Source organism: Calonectris borealis, chromosome 28 (genome assembly GCF_964195595.1).
Source record: "Calonectris borealis chromosome 28, bCalBor7.hap1.2, whole genome shotgun sequence".
NCBI classification, from domain to species: domain Eukaryota; kingdom Metazoa; phylum Chordata; class Aves; order Procellariiformes; family Procellariidae; genus Calonectris; species Calonectris borealis.
In genome coordinates, this window is record NC_134339.1 from 2,196,524 (window position 1) to 2,221,558 (window position 25,035).

Below are 25,035 nucleotides of genomic sequence, written 5' to 3' on the forward strand. Positions count from 1 at the left end.
GGTTCTGGTCAGGGGCAAGGTGCAGGTGAAAGGCAGAAGGTGGGATATTTCACCTTCTCCTGCAAGAAATGTAGTTTTAATGACACAAATTGAAAGGGATTATTTTTGAGTGGGAATTCTTGTGGCAGGAGAGCTGAAGCTTTAGCCAAAGACAGGATTTCTTGCCCTTACCTCAGTTCGAGAGCTGCCTGGCCTCCAAAATTAAATTCTTCTGACAGCAATGGGAAATGAAAAGACGTTCTTGTTGTGGGCTTGGTTCTGCCAGCAGGACTTTGCTGGCTCAGAGGCAGTGGGATTGATTGCCTCTTGATGATCTCTCTTGCTGAGATAATCAGTATCATCTCAATGGTACTGAGCAAGTGAAGAGTGAGGACCAACAGGCTTTGTTGCACAAAGCTGTTACAATCCCCTCAGAAAGCCGTTTGAAGTATAATCAACTGCAATTATTAAGCTAAGGTTTATCTGACTTGTCTTCTGGTGAAAGGCCACCTGATGGTGTCTGTGCTCTGCTTTGCGATACTACTGAATTGTGCTGGGAGAGCCAGAGTGGTGTCAGAAATCCTATATGGGGAAAAATAGTTTGAATGAGGTGTTCTAAGAATATAGAGCTACTATATAGGAAAAAAAAAAAAGGTCACAACTTGATCTTGGTCTCTTAACCCTTTCTCCCCTCCAACCTCAAGATAACATGCTCTCAAGAATGCCTTCTGCATGCTTCAAACCATTGAGTTTTAGTTCCACCTTGGCTTTCTCCATCAAGAACATCTTGGTAAGAGGTTCCTGCCCTTTCCAAAGCCCCTTCTCTCTTTACGCTGATGGAAGTACTTGTGCCATGAAACTGCTGAATTAAACTCAGTTGTAGTTCACCACTTTTTGTTGCAGTTCATTAACTTCCTTTTGCACAAGCTTCCTTTTGCACAGCTGTGCTGATGAAAGGGACACTGAAGCAGGGAATCGCAGGAACCTCCAACCAGCCCGGCTATTGCAGAAAATGCAGCCGTGAGCCTGAGCTGGAGCGGGGATGTTCACCGCAGCGCTCGCTGCCACGGGAAGAGCTGGAGGAACGCTGCAGCGTCCTTGTGAGGAGAGACAGGGGACGCTGCCGTGCTGGAGGAACAGGAGGAGCCGATACTTCACTTGCTATTTTGTACTTTGGAGAAAAAAAAACCCCAATTCTCCTGCATTTTGCTTCACAATAAAAACGTCAGTTAAAGCGTTGTTGGGAGTTTCCTTGCCGGTAGGCCGGGCAAGCCGCCTCGCGGGGCGTCGGCGCAGCCCCGGAGCAGCCCGGGCCGTGCCGGGCTAGCTCTGCTCGGTGCGCGTCGCCTCCCGGGGCCGCCCCGCTCCCGCCGCGCCCGGGGCTCCGCGCCCCCTCCCGCTCTCCCCGGCCACGTGGCGGCGCGAGGGGGTGACGTCACTGCGCGGCGCGAAGGTGACACGCTGGGCTGGGAAGATGGCGGCGGCGGCGGGGGCCGGTGGCTGCCGGGTGAGCGTGGGGCGGCGGCCGGGGGAGCCACTGCCCTCGCCGAGGGCCAGGCCGGTCCCGCGGGCCGCAGAGGCGCCGTGGGGCTGTGGTGGGGCGGTGGGAGACAACGCCGGGCCGCGCCCGCCGCCCTGTGAGGCGCGGCCTGGAGCTGGGGATGCCGTGAGGGGGAGCGCCGGGGCTGAGCGCCTCGGCGGTGCCGGGCCGGCACGGAGAGCGCCCGGTGCTCTGGGCCGGGATGGCGGGTGCCGCCTAGTGCCAGCTCCCTCCTCTCCCCTCCCTTCTCACTCCCTGCCCGGCCGCACCGGAGCTGCCGAGGCACCGGAGCTGCCGAGGTGGGGGCACCGCGGAGGGACCTGCCCGCCTTGGCCCGGCTCAGGCCCGGCCCTGAGGGCTCTCAGGCCCGTAGTGAGGGCGTCTGGGGGCAGGTGGAACCAGGCACTGGCTCCTCTCCCCGCTTCAGTGTCCCTGATGCGCTGCCATCAAGCTCGGCAGGGGACAGCTCAGGCCAGTTTAGCCCAGATCGATCTTAGAGCTTGCAGAGAGTCTTCACAGAGCTGTCTGTGACGCTGAGCTGCTCCACGGATGGCCTTTTGCAAGGTTTAAATTTAAACATGAGTTTTTTCCATGTGTTGAGCAGGTGAGCGGCTGTGTGAACTGAGTGCATAGGTTCTGGCTTTAGAAGCCACTTTGTAATGTGACATGTTTTGAGGATGGTTGATCTTCTTTTGTGCCCAAAGTTAAACATGGGATTAAGCATTTCTGCTCAGTAGTGTGGAAGAAATGTGCCTTTTAGTCAAGAACTGCAATCGGTTAAATCCAGAAGGCAGCCTGCCTCAAGTTTTAATGGTGTTCTTACAGTTAATACAGATTTTTAAGGTATGCATATAACATCTAGCTTATTCATGCTTGCTACAAAGCCTGGCCTCAGTGATGACTTGGGCAGCAAGGTTCAAAGGTAGGCTGTGGAGAGCGTTTCCTTCCTTGATATAAACTTGACACTTTAAAGTTCAGCAATCCAACATGGGTCTGACTACAGAGGCAATAAATAAGGGGGAGCTGAATTTAAAAGATGTGACTTCTTAGAAATGTGGAAACCAGTGAGTTAATGTAATTCATGTCTTTGGGCCAGCAGGATATATGGGGCAATTACACCATTGCTTCTTCTCAGATGTAACGTCTGGATTTAGCTTGTGGTGTTTGGCAATGCCGTCACTGAAGCCACAGGACCGGATCGTGCGGCTCTTTACAAAACCTTTTCAACATCTAGGAGCCTGATAAAGAGGTGGACTTGTTATTGTTAGCTTGGACACAGAATTAAATATTCTCAGCTTACAAATCGTTTTCCAAAGTCTTTTAATGGCAAAGCGCATTTGATATGTCCATGTTTGTGAGGTTTTTTAATTTTTTAGGGTGAGCAGTTTGAGAGATGGCCTTGCAGAGAAGGAGCTTGGGTCGCACGATTTGGTAAGACAGGCCCATCAAGAACAGGAGGTTAGTTTGGGGTAAAAGGTGCAGCTTTTGCCTGACCGGAGGCCACGGATAGGCTGAAGAGATTATCCCAGAATGTGGGAAAGAGAAGCTAGTGCAGTGCTGAAGAACCATTTTAAGGGAGTAAAGACAAGAATCTATGAGACCTGCATAGTCTGCTTTCAGTATAGGATGGTGGACTGAAGGATTAGCCACGTGATGCAAGAATTTACAGCTTGTGATCTCAGCAAGATGCAGCAGAATTTCTCAGTGATCATTCTGTGATCTAGTGTATCTTTTCTGTTCTGTGAGTTGAGGCAAAAGGTGTTCGTCTCTGACTTCAGGCAGCACAAATATATACAGAGGGGTCCTGGGTTTCCTCCACAGTTGGGAGAAAGTTATGTTTGGAGCCAGTTTTCCTAGAAAAAATAATACGCTTCTCATCACTAACAGATGTTTCAACTCAAGGCTGAATTTATGCATCACCGTTTTCATAAAATCAGGGTTCTGTGAAGCACGTACGTTTTCTCAAGTGATTGTGAAAAGTGTATTGCCCCGTTTTGGACGGCAACTTTAGTTTTATCAAAATGAACTTGTAAGTGGATGTAGTGCTGCTCAAACACATGACAGAGCCTTCATGGATGACTTTTATCAAACCAGCCTCCAATGTGTTTCTTGGCAGCACTTAGGATGTGTTCCCGGAAGACCAGTGAATGTCTATTTGCAGTATTCTTTCCTTTCTTCCTTGGCTCTTTAAGACTGCTGTCATCCTGTATTGTGCGCTAACCCGATCTTATGTTTTCCTTGCAGAAATGTCTCATCAGTGGCATGTGGCTTATATCCAGAAGGTACCCAGTTCCTGCAGTCCACAAGGGTACAGTGTATAGAATGAGCCGGCCTGTTTTAGAGATCCATCAGGTTGGTTCATGGCTGAATTTTTTTTATTTCGGGCTGCAAATGGTTTCCCATTAGAGTACTGACCTACTAGGTGTGGACACGTTTCTGAAAAGCACCAGTTCTAGGTTGAAAGCTTCCACTTTTTAAGATATATCTGACGAATTCAGGGATCTTTGTACTAGCTGAGTCCAAGTGACAGAGTTCAGAACTGGTGATCTAGTAACTTCATCTACCGTATTGTTTCAAGCCTGATTAGTGTTGAACTAACCTCTGGAGTTAAACTTCCTCTGGAGAAGCGGCTTTTTTAATGGCTATATAGATGTACTTCACAGGGCATTCGAAATGTGTTGGACACCTGGCTGTTTTGAGGGTAAGCTGCTTCTTTTTCAAGGTAGCTGTATGTTTTCCACAACATTTAATACGTTAGAAGTGACCCAGTGCTTGGCTTAAGTAAATCTACCTGCGGGGTTTGTTTTACATTAATGTCTCTTTGGATTCTACAACATGTAATGATTTTCTTTAGTCTAGATGCTACTCTTCTGGAGGAAGAAAGGGTTTTATATCAGGTTTTGTTGAGAACATCAAACAGGAATTAGCAAAAAACAAGGAGATGAAAGAAAGTATTAAAAAATTCCGAGATGAAGCTAAAAAGCTAGAAGAATCTGATGCGCTTCGAGAAGCAAGGAGGAAATATGTAAGTCTTCCTCATGAATTCCTTTGATGTTTTCATTGCCCAGCCACTGAGCTATTACTGTTCTGAGTGTAAATTTGAATCTTTCTGCAAATGAACTGTTTAGTTCAGCATGCCTATTTTTATGAGAAGTTCTGCTTGACTGGAAATACTGACTGGTAAATGCATGCCTTCGAGTGGTTTTGTTTTTTTTTTTCCTTAGTGGAAAATCTTTCCAGCAGACCCTTCACTAGATTTCCCAAATAACGAGGAGATAAAATAATGAGACATTAAATTTAACGTTGGCAGTATTTAAATACTTTTGCATTCTTTGAAGAACTATAAACAGCATTACTTGCAAAAATGAAATGACGCTGGTTACTCAAGCAGCGTGCTCCCTAAAATGTAGCTCTTTTTGCTCTCAATTACAGCGTTAATGGGGTGTGCTATGTGCTAACCTGTTTTTGAGTATTTTCTGTCCTCATAGTTACATAGTTACATGAGGCATGTTTTTTTTTCCACAGAAAACCATTGAATCTGAAACAGTGAAGACCTCAGAAGTGATTAAAAAGAAACTTGAAGAAATAACTGGTACAGTTAAAGAGGTAAAATGCAGCTATGGAAGAACCTTTCCCTAAGGCAGTTCTGCTCTAAGGTTGTGTGTTTTGCGTGCATTTGAATTGTCATCCTTTCTTTTTTCTTGGTGAAAACTGCTTGCTATTCCAAAGGTGATCACTATTCTGAATCTTTAAGGTCAGAGTCGTTAACAAAATTGCAGCAATAATGTATGATAGATTTCTTATTCACTTAGTGTATGGTCAGAGGACAGGCACTGTCCAGTGATTTTTCTCAGATTTGGAGACGGGAGATGGTCCTTACGGTTCTGCATTGTCTAGCGGTAAAAAAAACCTTAAGGTGGCTCTTCCACTGGAGGGCAGTTAGAGCAATGCTGGAGGATCACCTTGGAAAGTTGTTCAGGAGATGTGATGCTCTTCACACTGACACGTTTTGCTACTAATGTGATAAGGCTTCTGGCTTATGGCTGCATGTTGAAAAAGTCTTGCAACATCAGAGGCTTCAGGTGTTGTAAGTAGAAGTGCTGGTGGTATAGTTGAAGTGTACTCCTCTAAGTTAGCGTGCTGTAAGTGATCCCACGGCTCTGTGTGTCTTGGGAATAACAAAATGCCTGGAGGAGCAGGCATTGTTCATACCTGACACACATGAGCGTCTTCCATTCTAGGCTCAGACTTTAAAGATCACTGTGTTTATGCGGATCTGCTTTTAAGCAATTGAATTCAAGTTATTTTTTAGGCTGGGACTAAGCACTGCAGCTTGTGCTCATTTACTTCATTTCTTGTCCGAGTTCATGCAGGCGGCAGATGTATTTGAGTGTTTAGTATGCTTTGCCTTTTATCTCTGGAATAAATTTCTGAGGAGTCTTCCTGATAGTATTTTAAAATGGAAGAAATCAGGTGCATGTGGCACCTGTAGAAGCTCATCTGCAGTGTTACGGTATGTGTGAATTCAGCTGGTACAAAACTGGGCTGTTTGGGCAGTCCTCAGTGGGGTGCAAGACCTTTTATTCCTTATTCCTTCTTTTCTGTCCCCTTCTCAGCGTGGGCACCATTGTGAAGTCAACGAGTCCACATCTATTCAGCATCTCTCCCCATTGCTTCCAGAGGAGACAGGGAATGACTCACGGGACAGGGCCTGCTGCTCTGGTAACCCCGTGATTCGTACGTGCTCAGACTGCACCAACTGCTGTGAGTCTCCAGAGCTGCCACGAGGAGGAGAGAGCAGATCCGGGAGAGGACGCTGCCAGTCCTACTCATTCCTTTGTGGCGAAAGCACCTGCTAGTCAGCAGGCTCTAAGACCTGCTGCTGGGTTTATCGTTAGCCTTCCTTCTGCTGTAGACCTGTCAGTACCCAGGAGGTGGCACTGAGCTAGAAGAGTTGGAGAAGGGCTGTTGTTGCAGTGTCTGCCACCCTGACAGTTACTCCCAGGCACCTGAGTCTTGTTCTTCCCTCCTGCTGATTAGAGCAATTAAATTTTCAACCAGCAGTGACTGAAAAGTTATGTCCCTTTCTCTTAAAAGCGGGTACAAGATTTTCTGCAGTAAGTTACAGCTGAGAGGTGCTTTAGGAGGCTGTTCCTTTTCTGTCAGCTGAGCTGTATGGACTTCATACTTATAGGTAGGCCGCTCCAGAGTGGAGTGAACTAGGCTGTTTTCAGCTGTGGTTTAAGACCAAAGCCGGTGTGGTTGTTCCCAACACTTGCAGTCAGGTGCAGGATCCCCGCTGGGAAACAGCCAGCCAAACACTGGACTTAAATTCTGTGCAATATGAAGTTTGTGTGGAGCCGGTCCTCGCTCTCTGCTGTGCTCCTTCCCTCTATTCTGTCTAAACGGGCTTTGGTGTAAGTGGCTTAACTGTGTGTACAGTTATGAGCTGGACGTAATGCTCTTTGCTAATGTGGACATAACCAATAACTTTTCGGTACTGTTGAGGATGCTGTAAGCATCTTTATTAGCCAAATCCCATTGAAAAACAGGGAAAAGCGTTTGGTGTTGTTATCCTGTCATTTCTTTTCCTCTGAGGTTGTAGCTTGTGACCCACCCAGGATTGGTTGCCTGCTGCCGGTGAGATTTCCGAGATCCTCGAGGATCTGATGTGTGACCTAATGTGTGCTGCTGCAGAATGAAAGGGTCCTTTTAACCTCTTGCATACGAGATCCTGGCTCTGTAAACACAGCCACATATGAAGATGTTGAATTGAGAAAAGCGTTTGCTAATTTTGCAGGAAGAGTTGCATAGCAGAGAGCTATCTCAACCACTTCTGTACCTTCTCTTAAGAAGCAAAAAGTACCTGATTGTTTCAAAGGAAAGGGCTGGGGTATTTTAACTCTGACATCATTGGTCCTTCTCTTTGATGTCAAGAAAAATATTTTTTTAAATGTATGGGTAGCAGCTATTACAAATGCATATGGTCCCATGAGTAGCCAAAATCGTTGTTCTGCACTGAGTTGTTGGCTAATGCTGCAGCTCCAAGCCACGGTGTCCTGGCAAGTCTCACCTGTGACATGTGACTGTGTGTTCACCTTAGGTTTGGTTAGTCTGGTTGTGTGTGCATTAGGAGGTCTTCAGCATTCGCCAAGAGGACTTACTCAAAATAAGTTTTCACCTGTTTCACCTGAAATTACCTTTTCTTTCCTGTTTTGTTTTGCTACAGAGTTTGGATGAAGTAAGTAAGAGTGATATTGGCCGAAAGATAAAAGAAGGTGTGGAAGAAGCAGCAAAAACAGCAAAGCAGTCTGCGGAGACAGTGACAAAAGGAGGGGAGAAACTAGGCAAGACAGCAGCCTTCAAAGCTATTTCTCAGGTACATAAGTCCCATGCCTCTCTAGGACCCAGTTCTGTGGGCACAGCTCATTAACATGGAAGTTATGTGCGAGTTTGTGCCGAGTATAAAATTAAATGCAAAACTCTTATAGCAAGACCTTGTGAGCCATTGGAATAAGCTGATAAATTCAGGAGATGTATTTTGCAGGTCTAGCATTCACTCAACAACCCTGGAAAAGTGTAAGTCTCGAGTAGCTGAGCTTCTGCTAAAATGCGTTACTGGAAAAACTGGTTGCTCTGCTTGTGGAGTAGGGTAGTAAATGTTTTCTGTAGGCAGGTACTGGTGGTACTCTTGGGAACAACTGACTGACAAATTGGCTTGCTTAAAGCTCTCCTTTTCTAGAAAATATATAAGTGCTCATATGTGTTGATGTTACCCAATCGACTGGCAATTAACCTAGTAAGAAGCATTCCCCTTGACTGGTTTCTCCTGCCTCCTCTGAAGCATTGGCTTTAGCCCTTGTACGAGGAGATACCAGGCCAGATGGAGTATCAGTCACATCAGTCATGTCAGTTCCCCTCTTTCTGTGTTTCTAATAAGACATCATCTACTAAAGGTCACTTCTAGCCATAGCTGCAGATCACATTATACGCTATTATTTTTTTTTTCTTTTTCTGTAATGAAACCTGTTATCTTACTCCAGCAGCCTCCTAATCTAAGAACTGCTTGTTCCTTCTATGAAACACACTGCTAGGCCAGACCTTATAAGCAGGGAATGATTTTATAGGACCTTAAAGTAAATTTTTTGAGGCTTAAAGATTTGTTTTCCCTATAAACGGATAAACCTTTTGATTCGCTGTCAGATTTAAGTTAACTGATTCACAGAGCTTTTATAGGCTGTGAGCAGTTCTTGTAGCTTTGCTATACTTTCTAGTATGTATGTAGAATTTAGAATATTCAGTCTACTGCTTCAGAAAACCAAATACATTATCTTAGAAATTGTAGTAGTAGTCTCATTTTGAGATCCCCATTGCTTCAGTATTTAGGAGATATTTTATCTGTATAATGTAGAGCTAGATGATATCCACGGGGGCTTATGTCTTGTTCTGTTCTCTGCCAAGTCCCTCAGATGGGCTTTTGTAGTCAGTAGGAACAGACTGAGCTTTGAAGCTTTTTATTTGCTTATCCTTGATGTTTAAAGTCACTTAAATTTCAATTTCTGCTTCATATCAGATCTCTGGCCTCTATTCTGACTAGGCCCTGAGCACTGTTGTAACTTTCTTGAGGAAGGAGTCACATTGACTTTCAGTAGGGGAGAATGGCTTATCCTGGCAAAGCTGCGTTGGACACTTGGTGTGTTCTCCAGAAAATTCCTGCATAAAATAAAGTCGAAAAATAACAACCCCCATAAAGCCACATGGTGCTTTGGGCTATATAACTTACATGTCCTCAATAAAAACGCAGATTGGGAAAAAGCTGTATATAGAGATATATATAAAATCCCTTTCTGCCTGCCTGTGTCTAGTTGTAATAGGAAAGTGTACTTGTTGTGCAATCGATCTTTTTTAGGTACACTCATTAGAGAAAGTACTGTTCAAAAGTTAAGTAATAAAAGTAGAGCAGCCAAGATGAAGGAGAAACAGTAAAAATGCCTTTTAGTCCCAATCCCTAGTGAAGTGCACGACAAAATTCCCAGCAATGGTTGCAGTAGGATGCAGCTTCCTTTTGGTAAAATCTGAACTGAGGATGTAGCTGTTCACTGATGACATGTGTGTCAGTCCAGATTTATCAAGTCCTTTTTCTTGATGTAGCCTCACCCAAGAGGGAGAATATCTCCTGTCTCTACTTTAGTATAAGCTGCTAAAAAACTGTGATTTTTTTCACATCTCTTGTCTGGCAAAAACTAGTTTGCTTCAAAGCTACTTACTCAGCTATAAGGTGTGTAGAATTCTGTAAAAAGGGAGGCTCCTTTTTGTTTTGGGGAAAGCAATACTTCTGTTTGTTTAAGCTTGGGCCTAGCACCTGGATTTTACTGACCTTTCAGGTGACTTTGCAGTTAGTTGTTGGTGTCCTGAAGTCTTTCTTTTACTCTGCTTTTGGATACTAGGAATCATTCTTCCTTTTACCTGAGGCTTCTCATTCTGTCAGCAGCTGCTGGCTGCTGTTGTGGGCTGATACATCTACCCTCCTTTGACTTGATTTATTCCAATTTAAACTCTGTAAAGGTTACCCCTTATCAGCTGTAAGGTTTGACTGTGTCCATAGCTTCTACTATATTGGTTTTTTTCTTTAGGTTGATTTAATACAACCATCCATTTGCTGTCCTTGACTGTTCTTGAGCAGAAGGCCTTGGTACTGGTGTGTTTGTCAATAGACATCAACAAAGAAGCATTTGCTGAGTAAGGGAGAGGAGAATAACCGTGGTCTCTTATGGTTTTTTTTCTTTCTTTTTTTTTTTTTTTTCCCCTTCAACAGAAGCGATTTTCAGTTTCTGGGAAAGGGCGGGGAATGGTAAATCAACCTAATAGGGATATTTTCCTTTCAGGGAGTAGAAACCGTTAAGAAGGAAATAGATGAAAGTGTTTTAGGGCAGACTGGTCCTTACAAACGTCCGGAGCGACTACGAAAAAGAACAGAATTCTCAGGCGAGAGGATTAAAGAGGAGCGAATATTTGAAGCTAATGAGTACGTATTGGATGTAATTTAGGGCAAATATTTCTGTGTATAATTTGATAAAAAGTTTAAAACTTAACTACAGGTCAGGAATGGTTAAAATCCAAGTGCTGAAGTGAGGCTGTGGGGTGAGGTGTAACCTAGCAGAGCAGGTAGGTCTGAGAGCAAATTTCCAGCATAAGTGGATGATACTGAATCTTCCGATAGTGAAACTGGGCACTTAAAATTATAAAGTGGGTACATAATGTTCTGACCTGAAATTTTGACTTGCACATATGTTAGGTTTTCTCAGTTCTAACATCTTGCTATTGAATTACGTTTGGCAGGGCTAAGCCTGAGCTCCTTTGCTTTCCCTACTGCCTTGCTCCACTAAGGCGTGTATCGTTTATGTGGTGTATCAGCCTCAGTGATACTGCATGCTGCAGTGATATTCATCAGGATGTCCTCCTTTTTATTCTCACTCTGTAAGTTACTTGTTCACAAGTACCCATCCATGTCTTCTGCACTTTCTAGGGAGGCCATGGGTGTGGTGCTGCATAAAGACTCAAAATGGTATCAGCAGTGGAAAGATTTCAAGGACAACAATGTGGTCTTCAATAGTAAGTGTTCCAAAGACAAAGGAGTAGCACATTATTTTCCCTGTTCTGATTCTTGCTGTGGTGAATCTGATGCCATCTGTGCAACTAGTCTCAACATAATGCAAATCATAGCCATTTTTTTGTTGTTGTAGCTGTTGCTGTGAGGTGGTGTGAATGGGAGGTAGGTGTAGTTGACAACATTGCAGCTTTTCCAAGCTGCTCCATCTGTGTTCGGACCCTTCCCCCAGTCAGGCATTGTTTTTGATCAGTCTCTGCTCCCTGTAGGTACCGCAACCTGCTTTCGCCATTGCTTAAAGAGAACTGAACTCTGTTCTTTTTTTCTATTTTTTTTTTTTCTAGTCAGATCTACTCTGGCACTGGGAAGAGGCCAGGGCATGCATGCGTGCATGTCACCAGGGAGAGGGCAGGCAGATCTCTTCTTGCTGACCTTGAGCTTATAATGAGGAAAAATCTTGTCTTCAGTGAGCTGGTTTCTGTTGTCATCTGCTTAGAACTCTGGAATGTGTGGGACTTTGCCTCCTTTCTGTTTTTATTGCAAAACCTAAAAATACTGAATATCTGTACTGCAGTGGGCAATAACTTTTGATAGTTATTTAGACACTTAATGTTTCTGAAAGACATAAAGAAGCCTGAGACCAGAGTCCTTCAACAAATCAAAATAATTGCTGTCAGTGTAATGCAGGGTAACGACTTGTTAAGGAACAAAAAGATTGTGTAAAAGTGCAACATAATTAATTAACTTTGGATTGTGTTTCTTCCCAACTTCTTTTAAAGCAGAGCTCCTTGAGAAGTATCCAAGAATGGGTTTTTATATCCCATTTGTTAGCCTTTCCAAGGAGGGATGCTCACAGCTCCTAAAACTCCCCACATGTTGCATCCTCCTGTGCCATCTGTTCGAGCTGTCTGCATTCTCTAGATTTTATGCATCTTTTCAAGACTGGTTTTGCAATTCAGGCAACATTGCAGATGTGGCTGCACTGGGCTCTAATTATGTGTGCTCTCCCTTTATGTACCACCTGTACCAAGAACACTGTGTGTTTTTTGGAAGGAGCATAAGCTTCAGGGCAGGATTCCAATTGTTAATTGACGTGGTGGGAAGAAGCTTCCCTGCAGGGTCCATTATCCTGCAACTACCTTCTGCAGTTCTGGTTCATCTGATGATGTCCAGAGACATATAATGAGTTGGTTGAGCTCTTAGTTTGTTGCAACAATGCCTGCTTGCTTAAATGGCTTTTTTTTTTTTTCTTTCCCCCTTCACCTCCTGCCCTTCTTTCTGCCTTTGAGATTTTGCTTTGCCAGAGTTGTTCTTCCCCATCAATGACTTCTGTAGTTTTGTGACATGCTTGGCTTGCTTTATTATCAAGGTTGAGAAGTACATAGAACTGCTTAAAAACTGCATCCTGCAAAACTGATGTCTTGCTCTTTTATTAAAAATTGGCAAGGTTTAAGGTCTATTCTAGATTCCTCCACCCCAGTTAAACTTTCTGTGTTGGTTTCACATTGCTACATCCTGCTACCCTATGTAGCAGACTGAATGAAGGGGTGCAAGCAGACTGTTACTGATGTAAGCAAGTCTAGTGTATTTTCTGTCTGAAAACCTGTGTAGAAGGTCTGGAGTTTCTGGCAGCTGAAGTCAGAGAAACCATCATTCTCCTAGTGACAGTTATTGATAGTTAAGAAAATTGCAGGAAGATAAGGAGAAAAGTAATTGTTGAAATTGAAACTTGTTAATCAACAAAGATTCAGAAGAGAACTAGGAGGTTTAATCTGCATGTTGTTTCCTAATTCAGGAATGCAGTGGAAGGACACTGCTGCTCATGTCTCTTCTCCTTTCAGGGTTCTTTGAAATGAAAATGAAGTATGATGAAAGTGATAATGCATTCATTCGAGCTTCCAGAGCTGTCACAGACAAAGTTACTGACTTAATAGGTAATGTTTCATCATTGCTGTGAAAGTGCATCTCTAGCCTTTTAGCTCTGTTCCTAGCGACTGTCAGTGCTGTTGTCCTCCATGTGTTACTAACCTTTGGGACACATTCTGGAGCTTTATAATATTTTGCGTGGATCATTATCCAGTATCATGCAGCGTAGCAACCTGCTACCGGATCAGAAGTGCAGTGTGATGACAAGAGCTTGTTTGGGATAAACTCAAGCTTAACTTAAAGTCTGCAGTTGTTCCCAGGTGACTCTTCCTTCCTTCTGGTATATAACCAAAGGTCTTTCTCTTGTTTTCTGGTGACAGTTATCGTGCCACCAGTCTCACTGAATTGTTTTATTAGGTGGATTGTTCTCGAAGACAGAAATGTCCGAAGTTTTGACAGAGATACTCAAAGTGGATCCATCCTTTGACAAAGATCGGTTTTTAAAGCAATGCGAGTATGATATAATCCCCAATGTCTTGGAGGTAAGGTGGGGGTAGAGTATGATATTTTATTTTTTTCCTTTACTATAACATGGAAGATTTTTCTCTTAGTTTTCTGATGCTAAAATTAAAAGGTGGTGCTTGTCGAGCATCCAGCTTTGCGCAGAACATGAGATAACCTTGGGAAAAGGAAGGATCCCACATAACAATTGGGTTTAAAACCATTTCATAATTCAGTAGACTAGCAAATTCTTTTTTCTCGCCTGGAAATAAACTAACCGTCTTCTCCCATGAGAAATGATGTGGGCATCAGAGGAATCAAACTGACGTAGGTGAATGAACAGTACTGGGAAAATGATGATATCAAATATTGACGAGGGAAAGAATGCACTATGTACTACTAAATTCTAAGTGTTCTGTAACTGCTTGGGAAGAAGACCAGGTGATGATAAATGGTTCAGTGAAAATATTTCTGGCACTAGTCAAGGAAGTATGTGGAACTTAATATTTTTAAAGACTAAAGTATGAAACCACTCAGAGGAAAGCACTGATGAAGGATGTGACCTCAAGTATAAATAGATATAGTTCCTCTCATTTTAACAGTATGTTAAAAAAGACAGAGTGAAAGTAGGAGATTTGAAGAAGTACAGCAGAAATTGTTTTGAGAGATTTGTATGAGACTGGAAAAACTGAGGCTGGAAGAGATAAACAAATGCTAAGAGAGAGCAAAGTGTTATTTTCTCATCCTACAAAACGGTGCAGTGAGTGATCGTATCTCAAATTGATACATGCTAATACACATGTAGAAATATTTATGATACTCCTAGTCATGAGGTAGCATTATAGAATGAATAATTTGATGCTTACAGATACAAACATTCAAACTGATGCATAGATGGGTTTTGTCACTGCTGTCTTTGTAGTGACTGACTTGTGAATCAAATCCGTGACTGGAACTGTAATGTCACCAGTGAAATACGACAGACCTGTCATGGTGAATCTGCTTTTCCTAACGGTGCCATGTCACTAAAGCAAGCTGCAAAAAATGTGCTCTTGACTCTTGGAGAATGAATTTTTCAAGGAGAGGTTTTTTCAAACTATAGGCAACCAGCTTACAGATGCTATCAAGTATGAAGATTTATAGGCATTGTATTGAAAAATGCCCTGCCACGTATAACTAACTTTACTTTGAGATCTGCTGAATTCCCAGCATCTGTCTTGTTATGAATTCCAGGTGTTTATTACACAGTGTTTTAAAGATAAACCTTTTCATGAGTTGCAGTGTGATTCTTCTGTTCATTCTGTGCCCTGAATTTTTTGCAGTCTTGAAAACTGTAGATCTGCTTCTGGTTTGTACTCCTGCTTCTGTTAGATCCCATCTCCCAGGATTTCTGGGTAGTGTGCATTCTGCTGACTTTTTGGACAGGAAGGTTTAAGATAGGTTTTGTCTTAATTATCGAAAGGTTTATGTACATCTCACTCAGTACGTGTGTGTTTAAAGTTCTCATTGCTGTTCCTCTTTGAAGCTCCTATCCTTCTTCAGGGTTTCACAAGATGTGGGATTTAAAGTAGTTTACTGCTGAAAGTGCTGATAATTTCAACTCTCTGATATAGGAGGGGTTTTAAAATGTCCATATTTTATTTGATTTTTCTCTTTTAGGCTATGATGTCTGGAGAGCTTGATATCCTTAAAGATTGGTGCTATGAAGCGGTAAGTAGAGCTACTAAAAACGTCTGAAAGGTTATGATTCTCTCTTGTAAGTAGGTGTATTGTGCTTTCTTTGCTTGCAAGCTTTCCACCTGTTGTATCTATGATGTTGCTTACCTGCTTTGCCCAGCTGCTTCCCCATCTAACATGTTCATACTATAAAACACCAATGCAGTCAAGCATACGTGCTGGACTTCTGGAATAGTCTGGATATGAGAGGAGAGCTGTTTAGAGACAGATAGTGAATCGAGAGCTAAGCTCAAACTAGTCCAACTAGTTCCAGTTCTGCACTGCCCTTCTTGATTTGGATGGGCTTTAGGAGAGCATGTATCCCAGGTATGGGGTGAGAAGGTGCAGAGACATTTGAGCTGACCCAAAAAGGTGATGCTTTTCTGCTTACAGAGTCAAGTTGTCCATGGAGCTACTATACAAACACAACTCCACTGCAATATCCCAGCAAATAATCCTGGCAGGCTGAAGTTTTTCTGAAATTGCAGCACAGATAATCTGCAGCCTGGATAATCTCACTGCAGAAAACTGAATTTCGTTTTGTTGAATGTTCTCCTTACTGATCACCACCACCAGAGGGCTGGAAATGCACACGCTGGAAGAGGCAAATTTTTGTATTTAATTTTTTGTGATTAACATCTTTGTAACAATATTGCAGTATGTAAGAGGAAGATATTTAAAGCAGTCTGAAAGTAAAGAAAGTTCTTTATTGGTTCAAGCAACCTTTGAAATGACACCATAGAATTCCTCTCAAATCTCTAGAGGGAGGTAGCAGATTCACTGCAGTTTATAAGACAAAAAGCAAACCCTTCTAAGCTAGTTGTAGTTATAAATTTAGCTCGTAAGTCAAGAATCATCTGTAAAATAAGCCAAGGGAGGAAATGGGAGTCCTGTTAATGAGAATCCAGGAGATAAAGGCTCTTGAACAGAATCATGCCACAAGTATTAAGTTTGTGATACTGGTCACTAAAGTGTTGGAATACAAACCAGTAAGGCAAAAACTTACTAAGTGGCAGATATACCAACCAAGCTGCAGGTTGCTGCCAGCCCACTGACTTAGATATAGTTTGTGGCTCATAGATCTGTGTCTGCCTACTGTCCTCAGAATCCCTGATCTGTAACTCCAACTTCACTCTCGTGACTTTGCCAGTATACTTCTGTAGGGTATTTGCATTTAAATGCTTGTGATGAAGGTTAGAAGATCTGTGGAGGGGAGGTAGGTAGGGACTGCCTCCTGTTTGTGTATACCTGCCAAGAATGTGGTGATAATGCTGGAAGCAAGTAGAAATTTCACTATCCCCCACAACAGTTCTCGATGCATAAATAATGAAGCATATGTGCATGTGCCTAAAAGGAGCCAGGAAATGCTGGTCTGCCTCCAGGGTCTGGCTGGGTATTAGGAAAATAGCTCCATTCCCAGACTGTTTCTGCTTGTCTACTGTCAAATCAGAATCATAAGTGCCTTGGCTATCAGGTGCACTTGGTGTACATATTCTGTTGTGAATGATGGATCTCCTGTTCTGCCCAGGGGCGATGGGGTTTTTAGTGAGAATTTGGTTATGTGAAGCCCAGAACATTTGATGTAGCTGTTTGATACCTTGCAAGACGTATGTGTTCAGCATATTTGTGAAAAACTAACTTTTATTCTTTTTTGATGATTCTCTCTAAGCAGAAAATCTCTTCTTCTTTGTGACAGAAAAAATTCAAATGTGTAACATAAGTTTGTTGCTTCATTTAGACTTACAGTCAGCTTGCTCATCCAATCCAGCAAGCCAAAGCCATGGGTCTCCAGTTCCACTCCAGGATTCTTGACATTGACAACATTGATGTGAGTGTCTTTTTCTGTATTTCACTTTGGGGGATGAATTAGAAACTCCAGACCTGAGGAGGGTTTTTCTTCTTTGCTCTGATTGCTGGTTTTTTTGCCTCATGCTACTCTGGTGTTTGCCGTTTCTGCTAACAGAGGAACAGATCACTGCTGCTGGAAGGGAGAGCTCATGGGACAGATTTGCTACTGTGTGATCAAGCCTAAGTTACAGCATTGTGGTTTGTCTCCTCTCCGTCAGGGCACCTTGGTCTTAATCACCAGCATATAGATTGAGAAAGGCTAATAATAAAGGCAAATAGCACTGATCCAGTGCTTTCATGAAGGACTTTGTTGTTGCATAGTCTGGATGGTAATGCGCAGTACTTCTGCGACTCAAGGTTGTGCGGCGCAGGAATGGCTGTTAGGAAGACATAACTGCTATTCTGGATGGCTCTTGTTGAGTAGGGAGGTCGTGGCTGTGAGTGGAGCCATTGCCTCCTTAGGAGCCGTGTTGGTATTTGGGGACTGTGGCCAAATGTCTGTCCAGTCTAATGCTCTCCGCGTTCTCCTTATTGAGGCGCCAGAGGTGTTATTGTTCTAATTAGCAGTAAGTCTACAGTAGTACTTTCATTTAATTAAGTCTTTAGTGTCATCTGTCACTGGCCCCCAAGTTTTCCTGCAGGAAATGTGCAAGGGGAGGAGGGGAACAGGGCAGCTGTACACTAGTGCTTTAAAACATGCATGGAAATAGTCTCAAGTCAGATCAGCTGTTTGCCTTTGTCATCAAAGGTCCTAACTCAAAGGCAGCAACATTCACTACGTGCTTCTGTTGGAACCAAGTGTTATGGTATACTTGTCCAACATACTGTAGCTGTGCAGTGTTATCCTCGATACAATTACACGCTGGATCCATTCAGGCAGTTACTGTAAGGCCAACCGCAGGGTCATTCCTGTAGGAACAGTGAACGCAGAGCTACTTAGTAGGACCCAGAGGTGATCTGGTCCAAGGTAAGGAAGCGGCGGATTGGAAGCTTTCGGGTGGAGATGGAAATGGAGCATAGTGATAAAAGGATGCTGTTCAGAAAGTGGGATGTTCCAGATGTTGTTGGGTGTATTGGCTGGCCAGATGTTTCTTACTTGCGGTCACACCCCTGCAAGACAAGAAGTCAGGAAGAATTCAGCAACCATCATAGAAAACCGAGAGAACGAAGTCTGATGCTGTTGATGGATTGCTGAAAGGAGAACTACTGATGGTGATTTTTCTCTGTCTGCAGCCCTATGCAGGAGTCTCTCTTTTTGTGCCCACATCATTAAAAAACTGGAGTGGGTGCAGGAAAAATCTGAGCGAATGCCCTACAGCAAGAGTCTTAGTTTGACGTGTGTAGCCCTAGAAAAGAACAGTGGGAACTGACTTGATTAATGACCACATATCTTCACAGGGAGCAAGAATATAATCTACAGGGCATCTCCTAACACAAAAGGCTAGTGTCTGGTCCTCTTCTTAGGACTGTTTTGCCTTTTGGTTTTGATAGGCTTCTCATTTTCTCTCATCCATCTGGGTTCAGAGGAAGCCATTCCTACCTCTTTGGTAACTCTGGATATTAACTGCAAGCATGTGCCAAATGAGCAGGAAAATTTCTGTGGCATCTGCAATTCTCTTGATTATCTTCAGCAATAAATAATTAGTTCTAACAAAATTAAAGCTATGGAAGTAATAAACATGATTGCTTTTTTCTAAGCATCTTATTTAAATCAAAGGTTTTTCTGTATTGCTCATTCCTAGGAGACTTGATTTCATTGTATGCTAAATAACTTTTTTCCTCTGTAGGTGCTAATTAGTATAGAGCTGTGCATGGATTCTGAGTGGTGGCTGGAAAGACATTTCATTATTAACTTGTTTTAGATGCCTGTTTGTTTGCATGAAGTTTCTCAAGAAAATGGCATCTTCTTAGCTGGAAAATGATTGATATGGAACATAAATGAGTGCAGTTCTTGTTATGCTGTCTGTATTGCGAGAAAGGAGGATAAAGAGTGTTGTGTGTTTAAATTTTTAAATGTGTTTCCCTAGAGGAGATTTATGGGAGTATGTTGAGTGATCTCATCCAGAAAAACAGTTCTGTGAGTTTGGAAAAAAAAACATTTAGAAGATTTAAGGGAATTCACGTGCTGCAAAGTTGGCAGCATTAAAATTAAAATCAAGTCTTTCAAACATAAGCATCTGAACTCATGTTCCAGGTACTTGCTTAAGCACTCTCTACTTAGTAGTGCTTAAGCACTTCTACAAGAAGGACTGGAGGGAGGATCCGGGGAACTACAGGCCGGTCAGCCTGACCTCGGTGCCAGGGAAGATCATGGAGCGGTTGGTTTTGAGGGTGCTCACGAGCCATGTCCGGGACAACCAGGGGATCAGGCCCAGCCAGCATGGGTTCATGGAAGGCAGGTCCTGCTTGACCAACCTGACCTCCTTCTATGACCAGGTGACCCACCAGTGGATGAGGGAAAGGCTGTGGATGTGGTCTACTTGGACTTCAGTAAAGCCTTTGACACTGTCTCCCACAGCATTCTCCTAGAGAAGCTGGTGGCTCACGGCCTAGACAGGTGCACTCTTCGCTGGGTGAAAAACTGGCTGGACGGCCGAGCCCAGAGAGTTGTGGTCAACGGAGTTAAATCCAGTTGGCGGCCGGTCACGAGTGGTGTTCCCCAGGGCTCAGTACTGGGGCCGGTCTTGTTCAATATCTTTATCAATGATCTGGACGAGGGGATCGAGTGCTCCCTCAGTAAGTTTGCAGATGACACCAAGTTGGGTGGGAGTGTTGATCTGCTCGAGAGTAGGAAGGCTCTGCAGAGGGACCTGGACAGGCTGGATCGATGGGCCAAGGCCAACTGTATGAGGTTCAACAAGGCCAAGTGCCGGGTCCTGCACTTCGGCCACAACAACCCCAGGCAACGCTACAGGCTTGGGGAAGAGTGGCTGGAAAGTGCCCAGAGGAAAAGGACCTGGAGGTGCTGATTGACAGCCGGCTGAACATGAGCCGGCAGTGTGCTCAGGCGGCCAAGAAGGCCAATGGCATCCTGGCCTGTATCAGAAATAGTGTGGCCAGCAGGAATAGGGAGGTGATCGTGCCCCTGTACTCGGCACTGGTGAGGCCGCACCTCGAATACTGTGTTCAGTTTTGGGCCCCTCACTACAAGAAGAACATGGAGGTGCTGGAGCGTGTCCAGAGGAGGGCAACGAAGCTGGTGAAGGGCCTGGAGCACAAGCCTTATGAGGAGCGGCTGAGGGAACTGGGGTTGTTTAGCCTGGAGAAGAGGAGGTGAGGGGAGACCTCATCGCGCTCTACAACTACCTGAAAGGAGGCTGTAGCCAGGTGGGGGTTGGTCTCTTCTGCCAAGTAACTAGTGATAGGACAAGAGGAAATGGCTTCAAGTTGCGCCAAGGGAGGTTTAGATTGGACATGAGGAGAAATTTCTTTACTGAAAGAGTGGTCAGGCCTTGGAACAGACTGCCCAGGGACGTGGTTGAGTCACCATCCCTGGAAGTATTTAAAAGACGTGTAGATGAGGCCTTTAGGGACATGGTTTAGTGGACATGGTGGTGTTGGGTTGACGGTTGGACACAATGATCTTAGAGGTCTTTTCCAACCTTAATGATTCTATGATTCTATGATTCTACTTCACTAGACAACTACTGCCTTTAAATTTAATGGAATTTTGGATCCTTGATATTTCTTAGGACTATTTATTTGGCTGCCTACATGTAGTTTTAAGTATGTGACTTGTGAAACGGCGTTTCTGAACTTAGTGTGGGAGGAGTGATACGAATACTGTCTTGATTATACAGTTGTTTTGGGATCATAGTACTAAAAAGTAAAGCAATACCAGTATGGAAGTCTTGGTACCTATAAGGGATACAGCTAGTCAGTGATATGGTCCTCCTCCTCCTTGAAACCCACATGCAAATTTATGTTGTCAAATGATAAATGCCAAGGGGTGTCATATAAAATATCTGTCATGGAAATTGGTCTGACAAAGAGCTGTGAGATCTGGGTTTTGGTACTTGGGTGGAAGGCATTATGCATTGCTGAATGAGTCAGGCCAGTTCCAGAAATGCAGTGTGGACTGGGATGGTGTGAGTTGCTGCAGAGCTAGGCAACTGATTCCCTCAGATTAAGCAAAGGAGCATTGCAGTAGTGCTGAGTTTTCCTCAGGGGAGAGTTAAAAAAAAAAAAAAAAAGGCATCTTTGTAAATGATGGGATGGTCTTGTAACTCTCTTGTGATACATTCTTTATTATGTGATAAAATGCAATGTTTTTGAAACAGTATCTCTCATATACAAAAGAGTATAATCATGATAGTTTGAGGTGGTATGATTACCTTTTTGGGTGACATAGCCAGTAACTCCAGAGTTACTGAAGAGCAAGATGTTCTGTAGTATACTGCATTCCCACAAAAGAGGCAGAAAGAGGGTTATATTTTTTTAAGAGCAGCTTTGGGAAACAAAACTTAATTCTCCATTCCTCTTTGCATTTCAGTTGATAAGTTCTTTAAATGTTTAATGAAATGACCTTAGCATAGAGAAAAAAATCCTGTCAAACAAAAGGTTCTCATCTTGAAGTCTCTCTGTTACTTAGTTCTTTTTATCTAGTTCAGTACAACTTTATGTCGAAGATTCATTTAAAAGCAAGAGAAAAAACTTCAGTTAATGTACTTCCTTCAGAAAATATCTTTTTTTTTAAGAGCAGGGTTTCTTTTATTTTTGGTTTCTAATTTGGAAATAATGGAACAGAGCTTGTTCATGTTTCCCAGATTTTTAGACTTGGAAAAACTATGAAAACTTTCAGAACAATTTTGGGAAGGCTTTTAAGTACAGGGAAAGTTTTCGAGAAGATGCTTTGCAATAATGTCTACAGCATCTGTACTAACAGAGCAGGTATAACCTGATTAAAATAACTAGATTTGGCTTGGGAGTAGATGGGATCGTTAGCTGTGTCAAGCCGTAGCAGTTGTGTTAAATACTTGATGCTTTTACATTAATCTGCAGAAATCATCTGTTTTTTAATGGAATTTTCTTTCATTGCAGCTGGCTATGGGGAAGATGATGGAGCAGGGACCAGTATTAATCATCACTTTTCAGGCTCAGGTCGTGATGGTAATTAAGAACCAGAAAGGGGAAGTGGTGGAAGGTGATCCGGTAAGTGATGCTCATCGGCTGTGTACAGTTTCCCTGGGTCCCCTGCTAGCCATCTCAGTTGTTATGGATTCATCTAGGTGAATTCTTCTAGAGCAGCGGGTGTCCACGCATACCACATTCACTGGTATGCATAATATTGCGTCTTGTGGGTAAGGTCTTGGTTCAGCTCAGTGTGGACTATTTATTCCCATTAATCAAGAATTAGTGTATATGAGGAGAGTCTGCAAACATCTAGAATGAACAGAGGAAGGGATATTTTAAATTCACGGTGAGGAGAGGAGCTGGAGCTATGACCACCAGCAGTGCTTTCTCTTCCAGTTGTTGCTGTGCCTGGCCAGCATGCTCCCTGCCTGCAGTTACCTCCTGTGAGTTCTGCTCCTTTGGCACCCTCTGGGACAGAATTGAACTATCCTGCTCTCGATTAAAGCTCCATCACACAGTTTCCACCTGATCCTCCTCTTCTTGTTCTCCCTTTTCTTTTCATAAAGGGCACTGTAAGAACAGAGCACAAAGATGTTTGGTAAACAGGGTGGGAGCTGGAGTAATTTTAAGTCATTTGCAAAAGATTGGGAGAATCACTATAAACAACTGGAAGTAGAAGTTCATGTTTTTGGGTGCTGCCTCCCTACACTAGTACAAAATATCTTACAGTGCTGCAAGCCTTTACTTCCACGAAACTCTCCTATATCCAGTTGTGTTAAATCCTGTACATGGTACAAGCTTCTAATGGGAACCTCTGACACAGGGTGATTTGTGCAGCAAATCTGTGGCATGTCTGTGGATTGTACTTCACTGTGGTTTAGCTTTTAACACTGCGAGTCCAGCCTGCAAGTCCTGTTGTGAGCGATGCTAGACTGAGCCTGTCAAATGTAACCACAGAATATGCTTGTTGCCAGAGTTAATGATACAGCAGGCTCGAGGAGCCCGTGCGTTTTCTGGAATACCTTTGTTCTCAAGTGACTCGCTATCCAGACAGCTCTGGCTTGCATTGTGTCTGTGCAATGTTTAAGGAGCTTAATGATAGATAATGGTGGACATTGTGAGATGCTTGGAGCTGGCAGTTTCTAGCAGACTCCCATTAAAATTAATACATGCATTTAATAAGTATTGGCTATTTGCAACCATTCTCTTTAGTCCAGGCTGTAAGGTTACAAAAAAAGGGATTAATTTTAATGATGGGGCCCATCTGGACTGATTTACAACCTGTCACATCAACTGCAAGGGAGGAACAGCTGATACAGTGATTTCTTGCATTAAATTACTGCATTCCTAGAAGATAGATATTGATGTGATAATTATTGAACAGGATATCAAAGTCTGTTTGCTGTCTGATTTCTCTGGAGCAGCAATAAATCAAGGAGATGCATTAAAATTCTCCATTGGAAACAAAACTTCAGCTTTAATCAAATGTCAGTGGCAGGCTGGCTGGTAACTATGATTTGGTGTTAACTGCTGAGCTGCTCCTGTGGAGTATCGAACAAATGACGTTCTAGGGAAAAGGAACCTCAAATTGTAAACTCTCTAAATAGAAATCATATGCTTGTAATTGCTGTGGTATTTTACCTGGTTGCAATTGTTCAAGTTCCCACTGCTGTGCTGCAAGCTCACCCCCTGTGAGACCCGGGGAGACCAGGCAGCCTGTGACGGGGGTGGACCAGGTGTTGTGGTAGTTAACATAGGAGATCCCCATGGAGCACCACGAAATCAGTCTGGGAAAATGAGGCCTTAGACAACCCATTGAGCAATGCTGCGAAGTCAAGGGAATCTTTTTAAAATTAGGTCCTGAAGGACTGTGGGACAGGATGCTGTTTGTCATAGCAGACTGTGGGATTAAAGGACAAATTTTCACCTTGCATGCATGGCCATGATAGAAATCTGCCTTTGGGAGTCCACACATATTTGCTGTCCTACTTTCTGTGAATATATACAGCAGCATGCGCTGCATGTTGAGGATTAAGATGTACCCTATTAATAAAAGCACCAGATCAGAAAACCAGAAATATCTCCGATTTGGAAACACATAATTTAATGTTTCATCACGTCTCATTTCCAGGAAGAAAGCTGTGCTGCTTGTTCAGTACTGCATGCTGCGAGATCACCAACAACTCTAAGTTTATCTGCTATTCATCCCTTCAGAAATCCTATGTTCAAGAATATAAACTTTTCCAGATGTAGCAGAGCTTTGATGCTGAAGTGTATGATTAAATTGCCTTTCATACACAATCTTATGAAATGGACTTTGAAAATCATGAATCACAAGTCATACAAATTAAGATTCCACTGGCAATGTTAAATCAATTATGTTACCCACTTCATCTTGAGCTTATACTTAGTGTTTTGTACTCAGAAAAGATCTGTCATCATTGCTGTGGCTAGTACATCAATGTACAGCCTGTCTCCAGCAGGCAAAAGTTTTGTTGTTTTTCTTCTCTTGTCCCCTCTGCTCTTCCTTCTGACATATCCTAAACATCTGTATGACTCAAGTTTTCAATCACTTTTAACACTTCGGAGCAGAGCTGAAGCAAGTTAATCTTCTGAAACACTGGGCAAGAAAAAAATGACTTTATGATATGTGATATTTCTAAAGCATTAGTTTTCTAATGACTGGTCTGGTACAGAAAGTCTCACCCCTCACATTTGTGTACCTAAATTATAACCTATAAAGATTCATACATTTGATAAAAAATGTAGTAGTTAAGTACACATTTGGGAGCTGAGCCAATGCACAGTCTGATCCCTCAGTAATACTTCCTTATCTGAGGGAAATACTCTCCACAGTTAATGGTTAAATGATAAAATCAAAATAACCTTTGATTTGCAGAATGGG

General features: G+C 43.1%; 1 protein-coding gene across 4 annotated transcripts in view; it reads left to right on the forward strand.

The window, feature by feature from the left end:
* Positions 1-25,035, forward strand: part of TIMM44 (translocase of inner mitochondrial membrane 44) — a 57,124-nt gene that overhangs the window by 26,251 nt on the left and 5,838 nt on the right. The window contains exons 1-12 of one of the 4 annotated variants that reach the window (XM_075175185.1): positions 1,433-1,486; positions 3,764-3,871; positions 4,374-4,544; positions 5,045-5,125; positions 7,749-7,898; positions 10,405-10,544; positions 11,046-11,131; positions 12,968-13,060; positions 13,410-13,534; positions 15,153-15,203; positions 16,948-17,037; positions 22,098-22,208. In XM_075175185.1, the coding sequence (XP_075031286.1) occupies positions 1,454-1,486; positions 3,764-3,871; positions 4,374-4,544; positions 5,045-5,125; positions 7,749-7,898; positions 10,405-10,544; positions 11,046-11,131; positions 12,968-13,060; positions 13,410-13,534; positions 15,153-15,203; positions 16,948-17,037; positions 22,098-22,208 (1,239 nt within the window). In that variant the 5' untranslated portion in view covers positions 1,433-1,453. Of the gene's footprint in view, positions 1-1,432; positions 1,487-1,591; positions 2,124-3,763; positions 3,872-4,373; positions 4,545-5,044; positions 5,126-7,748; positions 7,899-10,404; positions 10,545-11,045; positions 11,132-12,967; positions 13,061-13,409; positions 13,535-15,152; positions 15,204-16,947; positions 17,038-22,097; positions 22,209-25,035 lie in introns of those variants that run through there. The other 3 variants (XM_075175188.1, XM_075175186.1, XM_075175187.1) reach the window with 3 other exon arrangements.